The sequence below is a fragment of the Scaptodrosophila lebanonensis genome, unplaced genomic scaffold (genome assembly GCF_003285725.1).
Source record: "Scaptodrosophila lebanonensis strain 11010-0011.00,11010-0021.00 unplaced genomic scaffold, SlebRS2 tig00000053-arrow-pilon, whole genome shotgun sequence".
Taxonomy (NCBI): Eukaryota; Metazoa; Arthropoda; class Insecta; order Diptera; family Drosophilidae; genus Scaptodrosophila; species Scaptodrosophila lebanonensis.
This window is the reverse complement of record NW_022060548.1, coordinates 399,743-420,288: the sequence shown is the minus strand read 5'-3', so window position 1 is coordinate 420,288 and position 20,546 is coordinate 399,743. Positions and strand designations below refer to the sequence as shown.

At 40.3% G+C, this 20,546-nt stretch overlaps 7 protein-coding genes across 9 annotated transcripts; 2 read left to right on the top strand and 5 right to left on the bottom strand.

The window, feature by feature from the left end:
* Positions 1 to 229: 229 nt before the first annotated feature.
* Positions 230 to 4,205, bottom strand: LOC115623700 (VPS35 endosomal protein sorting factor-like). Its single transcript, XM_030518176.1, has 12 exons — positions 4,181 to 4,205; positions 4,024 to 4,114; positions 3,783 to 3,965; positions 3,570 to 3,729; positions 2,867 to 3,516; positions 2,641 to 2,807; positions 2,302 to 2,584; positions 1,927 to 2,237; positions 1,516 to 1,868; positions 938 to 1,243; positions 614 to 882; positions 230 to 551 (listed from the first exon to the last, which is right to left on the bottom strand). Exons 1-12 carry the CDS (start codon positions 4,195 to 4,197, stop codon positions 444 to 446), a joined length of 2,898 nt encoding a protein of 965 aa, XP_030374036.1. The 5' UTR covers positions 4,198 to 4,205; the 3' UTR covers positions 230 to 443.
* A 272-nt stretch (positions 4,206 to 4,477) lies between these two features.
* Positions 4,478 to 8,090, top strand: LOC115623756 (oocyte zinc finger protein XlCOF8.4-like). Its single transcript, XM_030518291.1, has 8 exons — positions 4,478 to 4,660; positions 4,725 to 5,431; positions 5,485 to 5,730; positions 5,995 to 6,142; positions 6,727 to 6,849; positions 6,913 to 7,547; positions 7,644 to 7,889; positions 7,952 to 8,090. The coding sequence occupies exons 1-8, from the start codon at positions 4,532 to 4,534 to the stop codon at positions 8,073 to 8,075; spliced, it is 2,358 nt and encodes a 785-aa protein (XP_030374151.1). The 5' UTR covers positions 4,478 to 4,531; the 3' UTR covers positions 8,076 to 8,090.
* A 703-nt stretch (positions 8,091 to 8,793) lies between these two features.
* LOC115623943 (transcription factor Ouib-like) lies at positions 8,794 to 10,624 on the bottom strand. The gene is made up of 5 exons (XM_030518505.1): positions 10,196 to 10,624; positions 9,504 to 10,132; positions 9,226 to 9,407; positions 9,094 to 9,157; positions 8,794 to 9,038 (listed from the first exon to the last, which is right to left on the bottom strand). Exons 1-5 carry the CDS (start codon positions 10,313 to 10,315, stop codon positions 8,837 to 8,839), a joined length of 1,197 nt encoding a protein of 398 aa, XP_030374365.1. The 5' UTR covers positions 10,316 to 10,624; the 3' UTR covers positions 8,794 to 8,836.
* A 561-nt stretch (positions 10,625 to 11,185) lies between these two features.
* Positions 11,186 to 12,692, bottom strand: LOC115624048 (probable basic-leucine zipper transcription factor N). Of its 2 annotated transcripts, XM_030518628.1 has the most exons (3): positions 12,530 to 12,692; positions 11,341 to 12,469; positions 11,186 to 11,282 (listed from the first exon to the last, which is right to left on the bottom strand). In XM_030518628.1, the coding sequence occupies exons 1-3, from the start codon at positions 12,558 to 12,560 to the stop codon at positions 11,228 to 11,230; spliced, it is 1,215 nt and encodes a 404-aa protein (XP_030374488.1). In that variant the 5' UTR covers positions 12,561 to 12,692; the 3' UTR covers positions 11,186 to 11,227. The 2 variants fall into 2 exon arrangements, with proteins under 2 accessions (XP_030374488.1, XP_030374489.1); XM_030518629.1 differs by having other exon boundaries at positions 11,186 to 12,469; positions 12,530 to 12,686.
* Positions 12,693 to 13,011: 319 nt separating this feature from the next.
* LOC115623351 (transmembrane protein 216) lies at positions 13,012 to 15,710 on the bottom strand. 2 transcript variants are annotated; one of them, XM_030517635.1, is made up of 2 exons: positions 15,333 to 15,710; positions 13,012 to 15,206 (listed from the first exon to the last, which is right to left on the bottom strand). In XM_030517635.1, the coding sequence occupies exons 1-2, from the start codon at positions 15,586 to 15,588 to the stop codon at positions 15,013 to 15,015; spliced, it is 450 nt and encodes a 149-aa protein (XP_030373495.1). In that variant the 5' UTR covers positions 15,589 to 15,710; the 3' UTR covers positions 13,012 to 15,012. The 2 variants fall into 2 exon arrangements, 1 of the variants encoding a protein (XP_030373495.1); XR_003995405.1 differs by having other exon boundaries at positions 15,120 to 15,206; positions 15,526 to 15,638.
* Positions 15,711 to 16,646: 936 nt separating this feature from the next.
* Positions 16,647 to 20,501, top strand: LOC115623354 (cyclin-dependent kinases regulatory subunit). The gene is made up of 3 exons (XM_030517637.1): positions 16,647 to 16,725; positions 19,594 to 19,875; positions 19,961 to 20,501. Exons 2-3 carry the CDS (start codon positions 19,817 to 19,819, stop codon positions 20,229 to 20,231), a joined length of 330 nt encoding a protein of 109 aa, XP_030373497.1. The 5' UTR covers positions 16,647 to 16,725; positions 19,594 to 19,816; the 3' UTR covers positions 20,232 to 20,501.
* On the bottom strand, positions 16,705 to 19,599 carry LOC115623353. The gene is made up of 2 exons (XM_030517636.1): positions 18,484 to 19,599; positions 16,705 to 17,356 (listed from the first exon to the last, which is right to left on the bottom strand). Exons 1-2 carry the CDS (start codon positions 18,698 to 18,700, stop codon positions 17,163 to 17,165), a joined length of 411 nt encoding a protein of 136 aa, XP_030373496.1. The 5' UTR covers positions 18,701 to 19,599; the 3' UTR covers positions 16,705 to 17,162.
* Positions 20,502 to 20,546: the final 45 nt, after the last annotated feature.

Here is a 20,546-nt window from a genome sequence, read left to right as displayed (position 1 = left end):
TAGGCATTTTATTTTTTATAAATAAGCAGTGGTTAGTTATTTATTTATCAAGTATTATATTATCTCAAAAGTATTATATACCCAGGAGGAGCTAAGTTGTCTTTGCTATAATGCCAATATAAAACAGATAGAGCTCCATAGAGAATTTTTTCATCAAATGCAACTCAAAGAACTCAACCAGCTAAAGGCTTTGATTTGATTGATTGTTACATATAAAATGCAACCCACGTATGAATTAATCATATAATCATGTATATAATTTATTTCAGCCGGTAAATTGCACAACATTTAAAAATTAATTGTCAGTTCATAGAAAAAATAATACAATATAAGTTACACACACAATATTTGATTTTCAAACTGGACAATGGCAAGTCAACCGCCAAGTCCTGTAGAGGCTAGCAAATAATTTCCGCAAGTTCCTTCAGCTCCGAATCCGTTGATCATTTGTTGCGCATGCGCAACAGCAGCTTCGCAATGCACTGAGCACGCGCTGGGGATGATTCCTTAACCCGCCTATATAAGTCTTCTACAAAGCGCAGAGTCTGAGGCTACAAGCAAAATAAATGCAATTGATTAAATTTTGTTAGCCGTCATGGATATTTTTACGTACAATAGTCTTAGCATCTAATTGGGACTCCGCTTTGTAAGCCAACAGCCAGAGATTGAGTGCCAAATGACATAATGGCTCACGTTCCAGGTCCGCATACCGTATAATGCGCAGGAATAGTTCCAAGGATAATTGCGCCTGAGTGCGTTGTTGTTGCGCTAAGCCCAATGCCTTTAGCTGCATCAGAATGCCATCCACAACCTGAGCACACAAGCTGTTTACCTCCGTGACAAACTTCTGGTCGTGTCCGTAGAGAGCGTCATTTGAGACAACTGGAAAAGCAGCTACAATTAGCATAATCCATTTAAAAAGTTGGTAATATTTTACCATCTTCGATGTGATAGGGAAATTGGTCCAGACTCTGCACATAAAGCATGTCCAGGGCATGCAAATATATAGTGGTGGGCGCAGCGCTCTCCGCTTTGAATGGATACTTTGCCACCACCTCGAGTAAAAGACGAAGAAAGTACAAAACGCCCTGCTCTGGGCTGTCCGGAACAATAACCAAAGTGGCCAGCATATTGCACAGATAGGAGACCAAATAGCTTTCCATGCTGCGCGGCTTGCCTTCAAAGTCCACAGTGGCGGGCAGTTCGTTAACCAAGGATATAGCAGCCTCGAAACAGGCATCGGCTAGAAACAAGAATTATAAACAAGTTCTGCATTAAAACTCAACCAACACAGAATCTAATAACACTTGGAATATCGGAAACAAAAGAAAGTGATCAACCGAGAACTACAGGAGTTATAACAAAGTGTCTTTAAAATTAATACAAAAAAAATTTTCCAAACAATGAATAAATTATTTGAAAATCAATAATTCGGAACTGAAACTAAATAATTTCAAAACTTCGTGGACTCTATTTTGGATCGCAATTAGCTAATATTATTGTGTTTCTACTTACCCTGACCCAGGCAGAGATTAATGAGCGCTACTTGGCCACACAATAGATACAAATCCATTTGCTGGTGCACCGCCTGAATGCTCGGAATGGTGATAAAACAGAAGGCGATGCAGGCCTTGACAAAGCCCATCGTTTTTCGATTGTGTTGCTGGACACGCTGGCGCGTTGTCATCGCCAGCTTGCAGGAGGCATACACTAAAGTGACATAAACCGCATCTAAATTGCTAAACGTGCCCCGTGCCTCCACATAAAAGCTCAGTTGCTGTTCCAAGTCGCGTCCGAAATGCACTTTATGAATGAAACCATTGATCAGTTGCCCGATCTGACGACGCTCGTCCTCCACAGTGAGGGCACTGCAAAAATTGGAAAGATTCAAAAATAGATCCTTATGGTACAACCATGCTAACTCACTTAACATAATCGTTGAGTATCTTTCCCAAATACATGAGGGCATTGATAACGACGGCGTCGCAAGTGTGCTCCTCGCTGTTTTGTTTATAGTGGCTGAGTATGTTTTTGCACACCTCGACGCGAACTGATTCCCTGTGGAAGAGATCCAAATAAGGCAGAAAGTGCTCTTGTATGAGCAGCAGCTCGATTGTGCGATAATTTTGCATTATCTTAGTTAAAATGCTCTGCAGTTGTGGGTAATGCTTCTCATATGCCTTTCCCAAGCACATGCGCGAATTTAGTTCGCCCAAAAAGCGATTAACCTCATGAATCTGTAAGAAATATGTATGTATATCTCAGAATTAAATCATTTTTAAAACGGGATTCCAAACTGACCGTAAAGTATTGAGCCACAAATGGGGCCCAAGTCTCCACACAATTGATATAGTCATTGGGATCGGTTAAGGTGTTGATTGTTTGCAGGGCAGTGTTTAAGAACTTAACCCGCTGCTCCTGCAGGGGTCCACAGCTGCTCACACAACTGCCGAGCGCCCGTAGGAGTTGACATTTGGAAATGCCGGGTGTGTTGGAATTGTTAATAAGCTCCATGAACTCCAAAGCATTTGAGGCAATAAACTCCGGCTTATATGAATTTAGAATGGACATTAGTATTGCGCCACTGAAAATATCAACATTTATATTAAGAATCAAATGACAGCGAAGGACTCAACTCACTTGTACTTCAAATCCCTGCAGTCACCGAGCAGATCCTCGGTATAGAGCTCACATTTGTGAACTAACGATTGCAACATAAAATCAAAGGCTGGGGCATACAACTGCAAATAGGTGCTGGCGGTAATAATTTCTGGATGCAGATTGAAGCGAGAGACCAAGCGAAAAATCTTCAACGCAATAATACAATTACAGAAACAATATTTCGTCAGTAGGTTAAGGTTCAAACCTGCGGATATATGATGAACAAATCCTTGAAATTTTCTCGTATGTACGCCTTGTTGTGTGTCACCGGTGTGCCCACCCGCACCAGATAGCAGCGTGCATAGCTGGACACCAAAGGATCTGCAATTCCCCGCAATTGGTAGGTCAGGCGCTGGAGCAGAGAGTCGTACTCGTCGGGGGCGAGAAACTCGTAGCACTTGAATATTGCCATTTCCAGATACACTCGCGGCAATAGCTCCCGTATGGATGCTATTTTGTAGAACCAATTTTGGCAAGTATCGTGCGCACTCTCCCGCTCCCGTTCCAGCATTAAAGCCGACGCTCCGGGAGCTCCCACAGCTTTCGTGCGCAATCGCTCATACACCAGTTTGCCGAAAGCATCAAGAATATCTGTGATGAGCACGAACTGACTGGGATAGAACTGAAGCACGGTGGTGTCTGCCAGCATTTTGGCGCATTGTATGGCTATTTTCAATGCTTTGACGCGTTGATCACTGTGCCAGGACTGGACCAGCTCCTGCTTGAGTTGTTCGAAGCGCTGAATGTATTCCTGTTGCGTTAAATCCATCATGTGACGCATGCTTCCATCATCAAAATGGTCAAGTTGCTCCAGGCGATACTTGACCTTGTCCGCGACCACTGTCTGTGCCTTAACTGAGGAGGAGGACTTTTAACTAATAAGTACATTTAATCTGGCAAGCACTCACTGCTTTCGCCGCCGCCCTCGATGCTGCTGGTGCACAGGAAACTTGTTGATAGCGACAACTTCTCATTGGTGGTGAAGCGATTTAAAATTCCCAGACGACGTGTGCTCCAATTCAAGGTGTCCTCCGGCGGTTGCTTTTCCCGTCGTTTCGACTTGAGTTCCTGCAGCGACAAACGTTAGCAAGGATAGTATTGTCTCTCAATTTTAAACTCACATATTCACTGGACAACTGAGTAAGCGGATCGTTAAATTCCAGCTCCTGGCGGGCGAACTGGGACAGGGGATCGGTGCCTTCAAATGTCTGGCTTATAGATTCGGTTAACAGGGAGAGGCTGGATGAGCGACTGCTGGCATTGCTGCCAAGACTGGGCGCACGCGTGCCTTTGCTATCCACCACCTGTGAAAAATTATAGAAATATAACAAATGCAGATACAAACGGAAGTGGAAAACTTACGGTTACAGTCTGCTGCTTCAGCGGATGCTCGTACGTCTCATAGCCTTGCAAATGGTTCTTCGTGACTTCATAGCAGCGTGGCACACAAATCCTATCAATTTGGATTGCAAAGTGGAACGCTTTTTATAACAAATTGTTTATTTTTTCTTAAACTTACCATTCAAGACTAGCCATCGCGTAGGCGTCCACTTAACAGCTGTTCGCCGGCTGACAGTGGGCAACATTAGTATTATTTGCATGAAAAATGTCTCTTAATTTTCTGCTATAAATTATTTTTTTTTTATAAAACTTGTATAATATGTAGCTAATAAATTATATTAAAAAGCTGTTATGGCAAATTTGAATTAAATTACAGAAAAGGCTGGAGGTAAGTACGCGTTTAAACAAAAAGTGGCAACGCTAGCGTTCTGTGCCATTGTGAACGACTAACAAAATAAACAGCTGGCGACTGGCGTTCGTAAAATTAATAAAATTTACTTACAAATAAAAAAAAATCTACACTATAAGCATGAATAAAATGTTTAAAAACGTTTGCCGCGTGTGCAGCAAGTACGCAAGCGGGAAGAAGGCGCTGCGAATCTATGACAAAAACAATCGCAAAATACTCACATGCATTGAGATGATTACAGGCATATGGGCAAGTTTTTTAGTATTACTCGAGATTGTCAACAATATTTGTTACAATTTCTCTTACATTTTAGCTGGAGAGCTTCTCTTGTCTGCCTGATCTTATTTGTGAGTGTTGTTACTGCGAACTAAACGATGCCATTAAGTTTCGGGAACGTTGCATTAAAGCGCAAAAAGAGCTATTGGCGGCCCTAAGTGAGGAGCAACGCCTGGAAATAACCGAAGATTATAGGATATCCGTGGCAGGCCATATAGTTCAGCGATCAGAACCAGAACAAGTGGAATCTGTGGATCCTGAAGAATATTTTGATTTTGAAGAGTTTGACTCTAAGCCAATGCTAACGGAAGAATCGCAATCGATTGATGATTTTGATAACATAATAGTTGCAGACGACGAGGATGACCTGAACTTTGACGTAGCAGAGCAAGATGAATTCGAACAAGAAGTCAAGCTCGAGATACAGCAAGAAGAAGCTAGCCAACAGAAAACGCAAGATCTGGTCATTGTGCCCGAAGCAATGGTCTCTAACATTAAGCCTGAGTTCGAATATGATTCCGAAGACGAGGAGGCTGTCTTGGACAACATACTGGACGATGAGTTCGAGCCGGATGTACCTAAAAACAAAGCGGCACGGCAAGCAGCATTAGCTGCCAAAAAACAAAAGAAACCCCGAGGTCAGGGCGTTTTTATTTGCGAACAATGTGGAAATCATATAAGCGGACGTGTCGCCTTCGAATTGCATTGCCGTCGTCATCGAGGCGAAAAAGAATTCCAATGCGAGTAAGTGCATCAATTAACATATTATACAAATATATCAATTTTGATTCCTTCAGAATCTGTACGGATCGTTTTTGCACTACCTCGGAGCTAAAACGACACATGCGAAAGCACACGGGCGAACGACCCTTCCCATGCCAATATTGTGGTCGACGCTTTACTGATTACACTACCCGCGTTAAACACGAACGTACTCACACCAATGAACGGCCCTACAAATGCACAACTTGCGGGAAAGCATTCACAACTGGTTACATACTTAAAAATCACATGCTGGTACATTCAGGACAGCGTACCCACAGGTTTATATATATTTATTATTTATTATATTGACTATAATTCAAGCAGGTTCCTGGTTCCAAATCGAAATTTCAAAATTGTATTCCACCCACAAAATGATTGAGTTATTGTGTTTCAAAATGAGCTAGCGGGTTGCTTGAAGAATACCTAAAAAACTTTTCAAGCCGAATAACTCAATAGTTTAATGGAATTTTAGCATATTTAGAAACTGCAACAGCCTCAACTTTTATTTCATATAAATAATACATATTTCGTTTTGCTTATAGGTGTGATCTTTGCGATAAATCCTTCTTGCTGAGTACGCATCTTTTAACCCATAATCGGTCCAATGCACACAAGCGTAACGTGGAGAATCAAGCCCTCGCCTCACTAGAGCAACGATTGCAAGTATATAGTCGGCAGGAGGACGAAGACTAAACAGAATTATTCATTAAAATTTAAAATCTCCTCGACATAAGAATATGAATACAAACACAACATACATATGTAGATAGCTGTAACTCAAAAATTTTCCTTAGCACGTACTGTATGTATATTAACATTATTTACACTGATTGGCACACTGAATAATACAATTATAAATTAAAATTCAGTTGTAATTGTGCATAAATATTTAGAAAACATATCAGCGAGGTAAGTAATTTAGGAATTCTATACAGGCTAAAAAAGTATATTTATTAAAAAAGTCTTTCAAATTACGATTATCCTGTTAAGATCTAACTCATTTTGATTAAATATATTACTACCATCGACCATCTCGTTCGGTGGTGCAAATAAAAACTTTAAAATAAACATAATTTACACACCCTTCAGGTGGTTTCGCCACTAAATGGACTGCTGCCCGTGATATGCAGAATAATCTTTTAAACAGCACACGCGTCGCACTGTGAATGGCGCAATGCAACAAACAGCTGTGCAGTCGCCGCTTTTTCACTGTTTATGTTTTCAGTTGAATTAATAGTAAATATTAGTACGTTTAATCAACGCCGAGCTGCTAAAGAATGCTGAAAAACGTGTGCAGAGTGTGCAGCAAATATGCGACGGCTAAAAAGTCGTTCGTTATATTCGAGAATCGCAATCGCAAACTACTTTGGCATATACAGACTCTAACAGGGCTCCTGGTAAGTCCGCAATCACAAATTTGTTCGCATATCTCCTACTAGTTAATTAACATACATTTTAAGCTGGAGGACTACGAATGTTTGCCTACTCTAATATGCCAGTGTTGCCACACCGAGCTCCTGGATGCGATCAAATTTCGAAACCGTTTTCTGACTGCACAGCTTCAACTCTTAGATATGTTGACCGAAGCCCAACGGGACGAAATTCCAGTTAGCTACAAATCGGCGGTTATCTCAAAAGCAAATGGAGATCCCACAGTCGAGGCAGACCCAAAAATAGAACCAGACACAGATTGCATGCCCAGCAGCGTTGAACTTGTGGAGGTGATGGCAAAGGACTCACACGAGTCGCTGATGGACGAGTCGGAATTCAATATGGTAGTGGAGGAGGACTTAAAATGCTATAACACGGAGCCAGAAGTTGAGGAAGAATATATTACCACGGCTGATTACGAGTATATATCCGAATATGAGGAGGCTCTGGACAATGTCTTGGACGATGAATCTGATGTTAAAATAGCAAAAGCCCAGAAACCACGACCGCAGACTAAACTTAAAAATAAGTCGAAGGATTCCGCGGGGCGAGGCAGTGGTCGGGGAGTGTTTATTTGTGAACAGTGCGGCAATCACGTAACCGGACGAATGGCTTTCGAACTGCATTGTCGTCGCCATCGAGGAGAAAAGCACTATCAATGCGAGTAGGTATCTAAATATTATGAATTCTGAACAATAAATAATTGGTTAATTGTTGTTATCCCTTGAATGACTATATACTAAGAGCATTTATTTTTCAGAATCTGTAAGGATAGCTTTTGCACCACTTCCGAGCTCAAGCGTCACATGCGTCGACACACTGGAGAGCGTCCTTTTCCGTGCCAATATTGCGGGCGTCGCTTTACGGACTACAGCACGCGCGTAAAGCACGAACGGACTCACACCAATACTCGGCCCTTCGCCTGCAACGACTGTGGAAAGGCGTTTACCACGGCTTACATACTTAAAAATCACATGCTGGTACACACAGGCGAGCGTGCTTTTCAGTAAGTCGTCTTTAGGAAAATGCTGCGTTGTTTTTAATATTTTGCTTTCCGTTCTTTTACAGCTGTGAAGCGTGCGAGAAGTCCTTTACCCGCAATACTCACCTTGTCACGCATTATCGCTCGACAGTGCATAAACGTAATGTCGAAAAGCAAGCTATTAAATCAGCTATCCAAGTCTATCAGTAGATTTTCTGTATTTATAAAACTGTTAAGTTGTAAGTTTACGAAATTATTGTTTAGATTTAATTTATCCATAAGTACACCCCCCATCCTAATCCTTATCCTTAAAATATAAACCAAATTTGCTTATAATCTATGTTTTGTAGTTAAAGCTACCATAAATGTTGGATTACTTCTACGATATTCGTTACCTGGTATTTAAAGAACATTTTAACGAGCTGCATTAATATTTGGCTCTATATTTTCTATTATTCTTACAAATTTGAGTTGCATTTCTTTGGTGGGTAAGTATTCTAAAGATTTTAGCTGGAGTTCGAAAAATATCGCTTCTTTGCCGGAATTTATACAAATCCGTATTCCAACTATTTTCTTTGGAAACAAACAGTTTCTTTGGAAAGCTTTTCATATGAATTCTGGAACATTTGACTTCAGCTGTAATTAATTCTTACAATCATTATCTGGCTTTAAAGTAAAGGATGGAATCCACCACTTACCTATTCCTTCGATAATTGCAGGGCTTCAAAACTGTTTTCATCATTGATTCGAATGTAGCAAAACCTTTAGTCTTTCAATTTTCTATTCTAAACTAACATTAATAAAGCATTTATAAACCAACTGGATTTGACGTTTAGAAAACAGTGGCACGTTCTACATGATTTCTATGAAAGCTATTCCTGCGAGAGAGAGGAACAGTCAAACGAATCAACTGCAGGATTACGTTTTATATTCATTGCATGTCGTAAGTTGCAAACGATTTATCCATTGTATTACAGATTTACACTGCAATGTAAGCTCATGTTGTAACTATTTTTAGAAGCATCCGCTAAAGGTGGGACGGTTACTGCTTCTGCTGGAGATTCCGAGAGTTGCGTATTTTCGTGCTTCTCCACGTTATGTTTATGAGTATTCGAGCGGTAATGTGTTCTTAAATGGGTTTTACGCTGAAAAGAGCGCTCGCAGAGATCACACCTGTTAATGAATATTACAAATTAACAAACTAGTCGACAAAGAACTTGAAACTTACCTAAACAACCGCTCGCCCGTATGTACCAGCATATGGTTCTTCAAAATATAGGAATTGGTAAAGGCTATTAAAAAAGAATAATCAACGGAATTAGCTTCAGGAATATGCTACATGTTTATTGCATATCCTTACCTTTGCCGCATTCCGCACAGACAAACGGCCGTTCATTAGTGTGTATGCGCTCATGCTTGAGACGCCCCATATAGCTGACGTATTTGCGGTCGCAGTAGCGACAGGGAAAGGGGCGTTCCCCAGTGTGTGTAAGATGGTGGGCACGTAACTCAGCAGCGGACAGAAAACGGGCCGTGCACAGCCTATGTAACACACACATGCATATGACAGTTAATTGAAACGATTATTCCCAATGTATTTGAATGAGGTGAGAAAGGGGAATCTCGTATTCGACTTACTCGCATGGAAATGGTCGTTCGCCCGTGTGCTTTCGTATGTGCCGCTCGAACGAGACCTTCGCTTTTACATGTAAGCCGCACAGCTCACAAATATATACTTTGGGATTTTGTGGTTTAGTAATTCTATCCTTATCTTTATGCTTGCGACCTTTGCCCCGATCAGCGGATGCCGACACTGGTTGAACATAATCTTGGTCGCTGCTTCCCTCTGCCTCTGTTTCCATTTTAGTGTCATAACTCAAGTCTAAGCGATCGTGTTCGTCGTCAGCGGCCTCGCTCAACACATCGCTCATGCTGGTCTCATCTTTCAACACAACTAAAAGAGTCTGCTCTGGCTTGGATGGCTCAGATTCTTCACTATTCATTTCTCTTATGCATACTTTTTCTTTTCGAGCCACACGCTTAGGTATTTGGCGAGTACTTTGACTTAGGCTGTCTCCCTCCGCTTCAACTTCATCGGAATCCACATCACTTTGTGATGGGAGATCTTGTTTTGTTTGAGTCTGCGTTTGAGGCGGTTGCCATTTCTTTTGCGTCTTTATACAGAGCTTGCGGAAAGCCATGGCTATGCGCAGATCGGACTGACAACAAAGGCATATAAAGCCGGGTGCATCCTGTTGGTGTTTTAACTGGAATTCATAAACGAATATAGTTTAAGACGAATATAGCTTTAAAGTTGTGTTTTATCTTACGCGTAGTCCTGTAAGCATATTTATGTGGCGTAGCAACTTCCGGTTAGTCTCTTCGAATAGATTCAGACTTCGAGTGCATATGTTGCTTCTACCACACACTCTACACATATTTATCAACATGGTGCTCACGTACTTGTTTACAACTATCTAGCTTCTTTGGGTTTAAGTTACCACGATACCTTTGAGTGATGTGGAATTATTTGACCACCCACTTATCGGTAACGTGGAAATTGCTAATCGAATTTTAAATAGTGTTTACTTGAATTTAGATTTTGTGTTTTCTGACTTTTGTTTCTTTTTGAGTGGTACGCTGTGTCGCGAAACATAGCGCAACTTGGCATAGTTAACGATTACATGTGATGTGTTATCGATAACTTTGTGGACGATATATCTGTGTTGATGACATGAAATGCCGTTAGTATGATTTCAAAGTAGGTGTTGCCCCTTTGTCGACTGTAGGAGATGGTGCCTATTAAGTTTATCTTCGTATGATTTATTAGTTTGGTAATTATTGAGCACTAATCTAAAGGAGCTAAGCATATTTAGTCATTCCTACGCAAACGATTCCCTCTCCGCTGATGTGCTTCAGTTTGCGCACGACATCCGTTTTAATGCTTTTTGGAGTCGGATTTGTTGGCTTTCTGAATTGTTGTCTTAGGCATCTTTGCAATTAAAAAGCTTGGAAACATTTGTTACATCGTAGTTGCTGCAGATGCGTGCCACCTTTCTTTCTCAAAGTTGGGAGCTCATTGGAGTCAGTCAAATCTGATACCACCTCTTCAAAAATGGTTGTGTACTTCTTTCACTCTTCCTCTTCGATAGATTTTCCAACTACTAGCTGCTTCTTTATTTAAAGCGCAATTCTGGGTTTCACACTTCTCAGGGCTGCCCAACAGCAGGCAGACAGTGGCTGTGTATCGTAACGGTTTGCAATTTACAATCTAGCTTAAATTACTGCTGCCTATCTCGAAAACTACAAATGACAAAGGGTATTGTTGTATTCGGTTTTATTGCTTTTTGCTTTTACTCTTGCTATTGTGTTGAACATGGCGAATTTTGGTTATTAACTTGAGATTTTGTTGGGTTACTGTGAAGAGTCCAGGGAGTTTAGTTGGCCTTTATTCATTGCATCGTAATTGGCTTACGCGTTAGAACAGTCGTCGAAGGATTTCATCTGATGCTCCCGGATTTGCAGATCCTTGTGAAAGAGTATCTCATTGTGCACCGCCTCCTCGCGTTCACGTGCAATTTTCAACTCCAATAAGTCCAAACGTCTCTGTTCCACTTGCACACGATATCGATGCAACTCAAGCTGACGCTGTCGGAATGTGGGAAAATTCATGTTGTTGCTGCTGCTGCCACTTTGCTTGCCACCCGCATTTCCACTCCACTTATTCCCTGTGGTCATCGTCATTGTCGTCGAGGTCGTTGTCATTTTATTTCCATTATTTGCGGTGCCCTGACGGCGTTTTTGTTGATTTGGAGGAGCTGTATTGTTCGATTTTGTCGCCGAATTTTGAGTGCTGATGAAGGAGGCGCAACTATTTGCTGGCTTGGTCACATTCCCATTGGTCAGCATTAGTTTGGCGGTCGGCGGCGATATGCGCTGGGGCTGTGTTTGCGCATTGGCGGATGCCAACATGCTGGAAACGGAGACGTTCATCACGGGACTATTCTGTGGAGCCTCCAGTTCACCGGAGCAACACGAGTCCGTGTCGTTGGGTATGCGCGCTGCAAATGTAGGCGCCACCTCACGGACCACGGCCATTTGTTGCGGCGGCAAACAACACGATTCCATTTTCAAGTCTGTGATGATCAGTCTGTGGACCTTAGCCGGCGGTGGTGCTATAGTTGTGGCTTGCAGTTGTTGCAGCTGCTGTTGTTGCAATTGCTGTTGTTGTTGTTGTTTTTGCTGCACAGCTTTCTCAGCGGACAAATCCTTGCTGCGTCTGTACTTTAGGGACTCACGCGAGGGCTTGTAGCGAAGCGCCAGGCTGGGCGAAGCACTGGGCTGGTGATTCAACTCCTCGGCTAATTTATTACTGCGTATCAGTTTGAAGATCTGATGCCAGGCATCGGCCGCATAGTTGGAGGAGCTGCAGGCTTTGCTCGTACTTGCCTGAGGCTGCTGCTCAGTTGTCACATTCGTTGACTGCAGAGTCCGTGATGGCACGCGGCGATAGTTGACGATGGAGTCGAAGGTCTCCACCTCATCGCTCAATTTCCACATAACGCGACGACTGCAACTCGATTGAGACTGCCCAAAAGCCTCTTCTGTAAGTCATGGCTCGGTTGCATCATCATGAAATATACATAAGATAATCAGATGCTTACCACTCTTGTGGGACTTATCCATGGAACTCATTGCGAATTTTGTTTATGTATTGTGTCTGAAATATGTACCAATTTTTTTGTGTACTTACTCCTACCGCTAAATTGCCACAAATATGTAGCAATTTTTGTGTTAGAGAAGTTGAGATTTTCAAGGTCTGGACAAATGTGAGACAGTACGTGTAAAAATTGTCTGGAATTTTAAAATACCAAGCCTACCACAATTTTGAGTAATAATTATAATTTGGGAGAGTTTTCATTTCCTTAGACAATATTCTCTTTGATTGCTTTTTGATACTTACAAAATCGAGATAAAGAGTTTGAGATCAATAGTCTTGTTTGAAGAAATGGGTTTTGGAATATCAGAAAGTCTAAGAGCTGGAATAATCAAACATGGTATCCATATTTTCGTAACTCCGGGAAGGGTGTGAGTCTTAATGTTGCCCTTTAAATTGTAAATAATTAAAATATGAAACACATATGTATTTATGTTTTGTAGTTCTTTAATTGGTATTTCATTCATGTGTATATAATTTGTCATAAAACCTTTTGTTTTCATTTTTCTTTTTAACTAAATTTACAGTTTGGTTTCCTCTATGGGATGCTTTGTGTTTTATCATTAAATTTTAATCATTTTCAATTCTTTAGCTAGTTCTTATTATTATTTTGGTTTCCTTTTCCAGTTGACTACGGCATTTTAAAAATTATGTTAACATTTTGCGTTTAACAAAAAACATAGAAAAAATATAGTATATACACGTATGTATTATACAAATCAATCAATTGGTCAACTTAAAGCGAGCATTAGAAATTGTATTGAAGGATATCAGGCCAGATATTTTAATTAAGTAGTATGTGGTGGGCGTCCTGACTAGCATAGCTTTACAGTTAGCAGCGCCAGTGAAGAATTGTGCTTACAGATTTGTATTTTTACTTCAACTGTGCGCCAATTTGCTATGAAACCACATAAAAGTCTTAAATTTGTTCACACTTTGGCAAGTTGTACGAAATTGCTTGGCTTGATAGTTGTTGTTCTGTGTGTGTGAGTGTGTTGACTAGCATTGGTTTTGTTAAGGTGTGGTCAGATATGTAAATTGTTTGCACCGAAACTTGTCGAATTTGTGCCAATTGGAATTGGTTACATAAACAAAGATATCTTCTTTTCGATTTGCTTTTTGAAGCTTTCCACTCAGTTCCATTTGTGTGCAAATTATTTACTGCCTGACCGTAGGACTAGGTTTTCAATAATAACTATTTTTAGTATTTCTATTTTTAAATCTATTATTAGTTTTTAGCATGGACACAGAGTCAATGAAATTGATCTTGGTTTTCTCTAAATGAAAAAAGAATGGTGCGCCAAAAGGGCAGCAGCGGAACAATTCTCTGCAGAATATGTATTGGAGGGCTTTTTGAAAGAACGACTGAACAGTAACACTATTTTTGCTTGAGTCTAAACACTATGTGTTTAATGGGTTTCCTTCGCCTATTAACGTTTAGTACTTGTATGCTGGTATGTTAGTTTAAATTTAAATGGTTGTAAGTAAAGTCGTCTTGACCGAGAGCTATATATCCTAGACTAGCTTTATCATCTATACATACTATATATATGTGTATGTATGTTATATAAAGTATTTCATTAAAGTACACACATCTTTCAGAATTGTTTGTGGGTTGTTTGTTTGCTGTATTATGGCCTCCTATTTTCTAGAGAGAGAGAGAGAGAGAGGGAGATAAAGAGTTCTAGAAGAATCCTTCCTCTGATGACTATGTATAGCATGTAATCTATTTCCTATGAGAACTAACAACTTGTTTTTGGTTTTAGCTTTTCATCATATACTCGTATTTAGTCTGTTGCTATGAGCTTAGCCTTCTTTCATGTTTTTAATACTTTAAGCACAATTTACATTTTTAAAATTAGAGCATGACTAGAATTTTGAGTGTTTGTTCGAATTTTTATGAAGGGGCATGGTTTCTTAATGGGATGAGAGATTTTGTTTTCATTTCTACGTCATACATAAAATGTTGCTCGTTTGAAGAATCTTCCTTTTTGCAGTACTTTTTAAGTTTTTTTTTGTTTGTTTTTGGCTTGTTCCATCGTAAATAGTTTTTATACAAAAAAAGTTGTCTTAAAAATGTGAAAATTATTCAAGTATTTGTTGTCTTATATTGGTTCCAATTGATGCTTAAATGTTAACATTTTTACTTTAGGTTCTGTTTTTGTGTTTTGTTTGTATATAAAACCATTTTATACATTTATGTATATGCTAAAGCCCTATTATACATATTACTAGATATACATACATATAATCACCATATATTGGCTTCTGGGCATGAGCAAGTCAGCGCTCTACATATATTTGTATATTGCTAATCGGAGCGTCTGACAAACGCCTTTTTTCCTACACTTCTTCTTCTGTATATATATAAATGTTTGACTTCTTCTAGTTGTTGTATTTGTTGTTGCTGCTAGTACTTAGCACATACTACTAATCATAAGTTACTGGACGACATAGTGAGAAAACGAATAGTATCGCATACCACAATTCGGTTATATACAAACCGATCTGCAGCGTGCAGAGACAATACTCCAAACGCAGTTTGTAGGTTTGCAACAGCAATAGATAGGAGACACCCAGAAAGCAGGGAGCGGTTAGAAAAACTGATAAAATAGCAGTCCAACCTGAAGAGAAATGAAATGGAAAACAATTGGCATTAGCTTGATAAGAAGAATAGTAGATCTAAAAATAGTCTCTTCTCTCTTCTTAAATCTGTATCTTTATCACGAGCTCGCGCGATTCGTTTCTACCTCTCTCGGCCAATGAACCCTTGCGTCCCAATATCAGGCGTATCGTCTCCAGCAATATGAAACTAATCATCACTACCGAATCCTGCGCCATTGCGTGGCCTGTGTAGCTCAGATTTATAGCCTTCAACAGGCCCATGGCCAACTCACAGCATGCGAACATGCCAAAGTAGAACGAATTCAGATAGATTAGCACCTCGTAGTTCATGCTGGGATTTGGCTTCTTCGGCACCAGCGGAGGCGGCTTTTTCGGTGGCATTTTCGAAGCCTCCTAAATCCAAACGACGCTTACAAAATAATAAAGATAACTCTCGTAGTATTTAGTAGATAGTTTCCCCCGGCACTACGAAAACAGAATAGAATAAAGCTCGCAGGCTCTGTCTCTCTGGCGGCCTTTATTTGCGTTGCTCGTGCTGGGCCCCGTATTTTTAGACTGACCATAATAATAATGTGGACCTGCTGTTGGCCATTGCCGACACAATTTTGTTGGACGTTGTGTCGCGTCTCTGTCGCCGCCGCCGCTCACTTGCATTTTGTTGTTGTTATTTATTTGAATTATGTGCTGGTCGTTGTCGCCTTTGGGTGCCGACGTCGCAGTCTCAGGCGTCGTTGTCTAGTTGTGGGCCGTGGGCTCTGGGTTTTGAAAACTATACTGATGACCTGTCTTTCAAGGATCTTACGGAAGGTGTGATAACTTTTGCACTAGCCAGGTACTACTAGGGGTGTGAGAACTTAAGAACGAAATTATCCTTCAAATTTAGTATTTGAGGATACAAATTGTATAGGACTTCAAAAGTCTTCAGATATGTCGAATATAACTAAAATTGCGACAGAATTGAATTTATGATTTCAATTTGACTAAAACATTGTTTAGTTTCTGAAACTTTAAAGCGTATACATTAATTTAATCGGCAAATTACTAAATGGTTCACTACTGCCTCCCGGACTTAGCCCAGATTTTCATATTTATTTATTTTTCTAGATCTCAATTTTTCTAATGCCCAAACCCAACGAGCCAACGACGAACTTGTGGCCAGATCGTAAACGCTGCACTTTTAGTGCCCGTTTATATTACACTTCAATTAGAAGTGTGCATTGCACCGTTGAACGCCGCAAAAACTACGAACTGCCGCCGATGCATACTATATAGTTGTATATAATTTTAGACTATCATAAGCATTTGTATATACAAAAATACCAACAAAGATCGTGTGTACGATGGTGCGACGGCGACAAAAAGAACTGCCGAACAAAGGAATGCATCGTGATTTTCAAATTAAATGCAACTTTTGATCAAAGCGGACGCGTACCGGTATCATAGTACTAGAGTGCCTTATATAATACGTTAATATGTTAGAGTGTGAAACATACCTGGCATGGAAAACAATTGCTAACGGTTCGTGAGTTTCCTTCTTGGATTTGATTTGCTTTCAATACGCCAGCGTATTATCCTCTTTTGTGTTAATATCTCGTTAAGTACTATATATGCTCCGTAAATCCTTTAAATTGCGTTTTGTTATCGTGGTCTTCCGTTGTGTTTGAATGTGTATGTGTAAATGTGTTTGTATTTATGCTGTGTGTGATTCCGTCTGTTTGTGTGTACATCCATATCTCTTAGCCCACATCGAAATCGCTCAATTTAAACGTAAACTGTTTGAAGTAATTATGCCAAAAAATGCGTCGTCGCCACCCCCTCTGTCGTCGTCCTCTCTGTGGCTGCTTGGTCGTTTGATGCAGCAGTACTACCAACAACTCGCTGCTGGTGGCATCACTAGCATCGATAGCATCCAACGTCGCCGTCCTTCGCGCCGTCGACGTTGCGAACATCAACTGCTAGGTGTATGTTACGGGTCGACACATCGTACAAATGAATATGCTGGCGTAGATTAGTTCAGCACCTTGTAGGGTGATCATTAAGGCACTCAGAATAATTTCGAGTTTGAGAACATAAGTTTGAAAACAACATAAATAGATAACAATACCAAGGCTGGGCAGTGTTAATATTACGGATGCTGTTGCTTGCCAACCTACAATAAACCAAAATATCCAATATATCAGATACTTTAAATACATTAATTAATAGTTCGTTTGTCTGCCGTTCGTCTGTCTTATTATTCAAAACATTCACAACATTTTGATGTTGTTGTTTCCATTGGCAAATACATTCCCTTAAGAAATATATTCCATTTTAGTTTAAAATATCATTATATCGTTTGAACAGGCAATACATTAAAATACATATGTATGTATCTAGGCGTTTCCAAAGCATACTGTTGATTTGAGTATGTTTTAGTTATTGATTGGGTATTTCAACTATGCTGTCAGGTAAAAAGGTACCGACTTTTTTTTACGGCACAGAAGATATTCTATTGCTGCTTCCAATTGGATTGCTATTTAGCAGTCAGAAATATAATCGTACGTCTGATAGGAATTTTTCAAAGCCTTTGGTTGGTCAGACGAATAAGAATAAGTACAGTCTTATTTTTCAATAAATTAACACAATTCACAGTTCTGTATGAAAGGTTACAAGCATTTGCTAAAGGACCCAAGTTTCAAAGCTTAATAATGCAAATAATTTGCTTATCTGGTAGTAGCTTTAGTTATGAGTATTCAAACATTTTCAATTTGTATAATCAAAAGATCCTTTCAATATATGACTGGCACTGTCTCATTGGCCTGCCAACTATTCATACTACACTCCTTATATTCCTCGTTCTAGTGCCGTTCAAATAAACTTGCACTGTATTAAAGTTAATATCTGTTGTAAATACGCACAAATATGTCCATTTAGAAGACGTCTGCAATGTGCGTGTTCATCAATGTTCATATTCCTATTAAAAATTGCGCATACGCCGATTGGGTTGGGCGAACAAAACAATGACGTTGTTTTCTGTTTTGTTTGATGTTGTTGTTTCTGTTTTAATAGCAAACAATTTAGCTATGTCATCATGGTGGACGCCCACAGACTCACATGTCAGCACCAGCTGCAGCGTTGTTGGACAAACAAAGCAACATTCTTCTACATATAGTACATACATACGTATTGTATGTACATATGTATGATTGTTTAATTTATAAAAACTTATGAAAGGGCGCTCTCTAAGGGAATGGTTGCCGCCTTTACGTCTAGATCTATTGATTTGGTTGCACTTACCACGATCGCTCAAGCTGCTTTTGCGTCCAAAGACAATGCGCAACGTCTCAATAATGCAAAGGGCAAGCAATATGCTCGCTTCCCGTGATAAAACATTTTCTCCGTAATTCAAATTGATTGCCTTCAGCACGCTGACGCCCACTTCAAAGGCGGCGTACATGCCAAAATAGAATGAGTTCAGATACATGAGTATCTCATAGATGAGACTGGCGTTCATATTGGGGCCTCCGCGTCCTCAACTACACGTCACCACCAGGATTGGCGGCGGCGGCTTCTGCTTAAAGCTGTTGTCACCGGCGCAGTTTGAAGCAGCACTGTTTGTTGGCCAGGGGTGTGAATGTGGATGATGTTGGCTTTTAAAGTCCTTTGCTTCACAGGTGTGTGCTCAGCACATTCGGCGCCAACTTAGTTCGCTGATGATGGTGATGCCCTACAAAGCAGGTCGAAGCAGCAGCAGGTGGCTAACACGCACACACACATACATGCGCACATATGCTGCCCAAATGTTTGTCTCTATTTATGTGACTGTGTTTGTGTCTGTGTGTGTGATATGGGCGGGGGACTGCTTTGGGTTGCGCTAATGGTGCTCTTGGTGTATTTTTAATTGCGGTTGCTCATATGTACATACATATATACACATGTTCATACATATGTATGTATATTTGTATTTTGTTGTAGTTCTTGTCGCTGTTGTGGGCAAATTAACTGGGCTTCCTGTGTAATGTTGCTGTCCTTGCGTTGTCATGGGAGCTTTTTATTTATTTTTTTTGTTGTTTTTTTTGCTGCTGTTTGATGTGGCGTGCGCGGTGGTAAAGGTAACTGTGTTGCTGTTGAGGTTCTTATATTATTGTAAAACATATACATATGTGCTTATATAAATATTTCTGCAGCTTGATTACAAAAACAATGCCGCGTTATTTCTGGCACTGGCACTGGCACGCACTCACACACACAACAGACAGGGGGGAGTGGGTCAATCCAGCACGTTGTTGTTGTTAGTACAATATGCACGCCCCGCCTCCGTTATGTGCTGTTGTTATTGGCTTTGCTGTAGCTTAATCCCAATTCGCACTTTTCCTTTTCACGTTAAAATTTTTCGAAATATTTTAGGCTTTTCCTAATTTCCTTTTGGTGATGAGCCTTCAAGCAATTGGGCATCACTGGTAGTTGTCTTTGGTTCCGAGTCACACAGTAGTTCCAGTGGTTCCAGCTGCGATAGCGCATCGATAACAGTGCCGCTTCGATAAGCCATTACAACCCTAGCTTGCCTTGAAAATTGCAACTTGTTCGATCAGCAAATTAAAAAATTACTTCACATAAAGAGATTAGCAAGATGCCTGCCGACCAAATACAATATTCGGAGAAGTACTTTGATGATAATTTTGAGTACAGGTAAGTTACTTTTTGTAAATTCAGTAACCACTGATGCAACTGTTGCAGTTTGTTTACGTTTCTTTGTTTTTCCTTGCACTTGTAGGCACGTAATTTTGCCGGCTGATTTGGCAAAACTTGTTCCGAAGGCTCATCTGATGACCGAAACTGAGTGGCGTAACTTAGGTGTGCAGCAGAGCCCTGGCTGGGTGCACTACATGATGCATGCGCCGGAGCCGCATGTTATTCTATTTCGGCGCAAGCGGGTTTCTCAGGAACCGGTCGCTGCGGCAAGCTCGCAGCCACAACAGACTACCGGCAGTAACAATAATACCAAAAACAACAAGAACAATAAAAATGTTAACGTATGTGCCTAGTCCAAGTTATGTTATGGTTGTGCACTAGCGACGACGCAGGCGGAGAGGCTAATGAACAACGCTTTTTATAGAGACAGTATTCCATAAGATTCCCAACGTCATCAGACAACACTGATGTAAAATAAGTTTGCGGTAGCTTTAGCAACATTTTGATACCATACTCACTACATACATATATACATAAATTACATACGTATTTACACATATGTAGACTATTAAGTAGTCTGTAAGCTATTGAGCGCGGCCATTAAAATAATATTTGTATACGGACATCTCAGGTTATTAGAATTATGTTCCTCTTTTAAAAGAATCTAA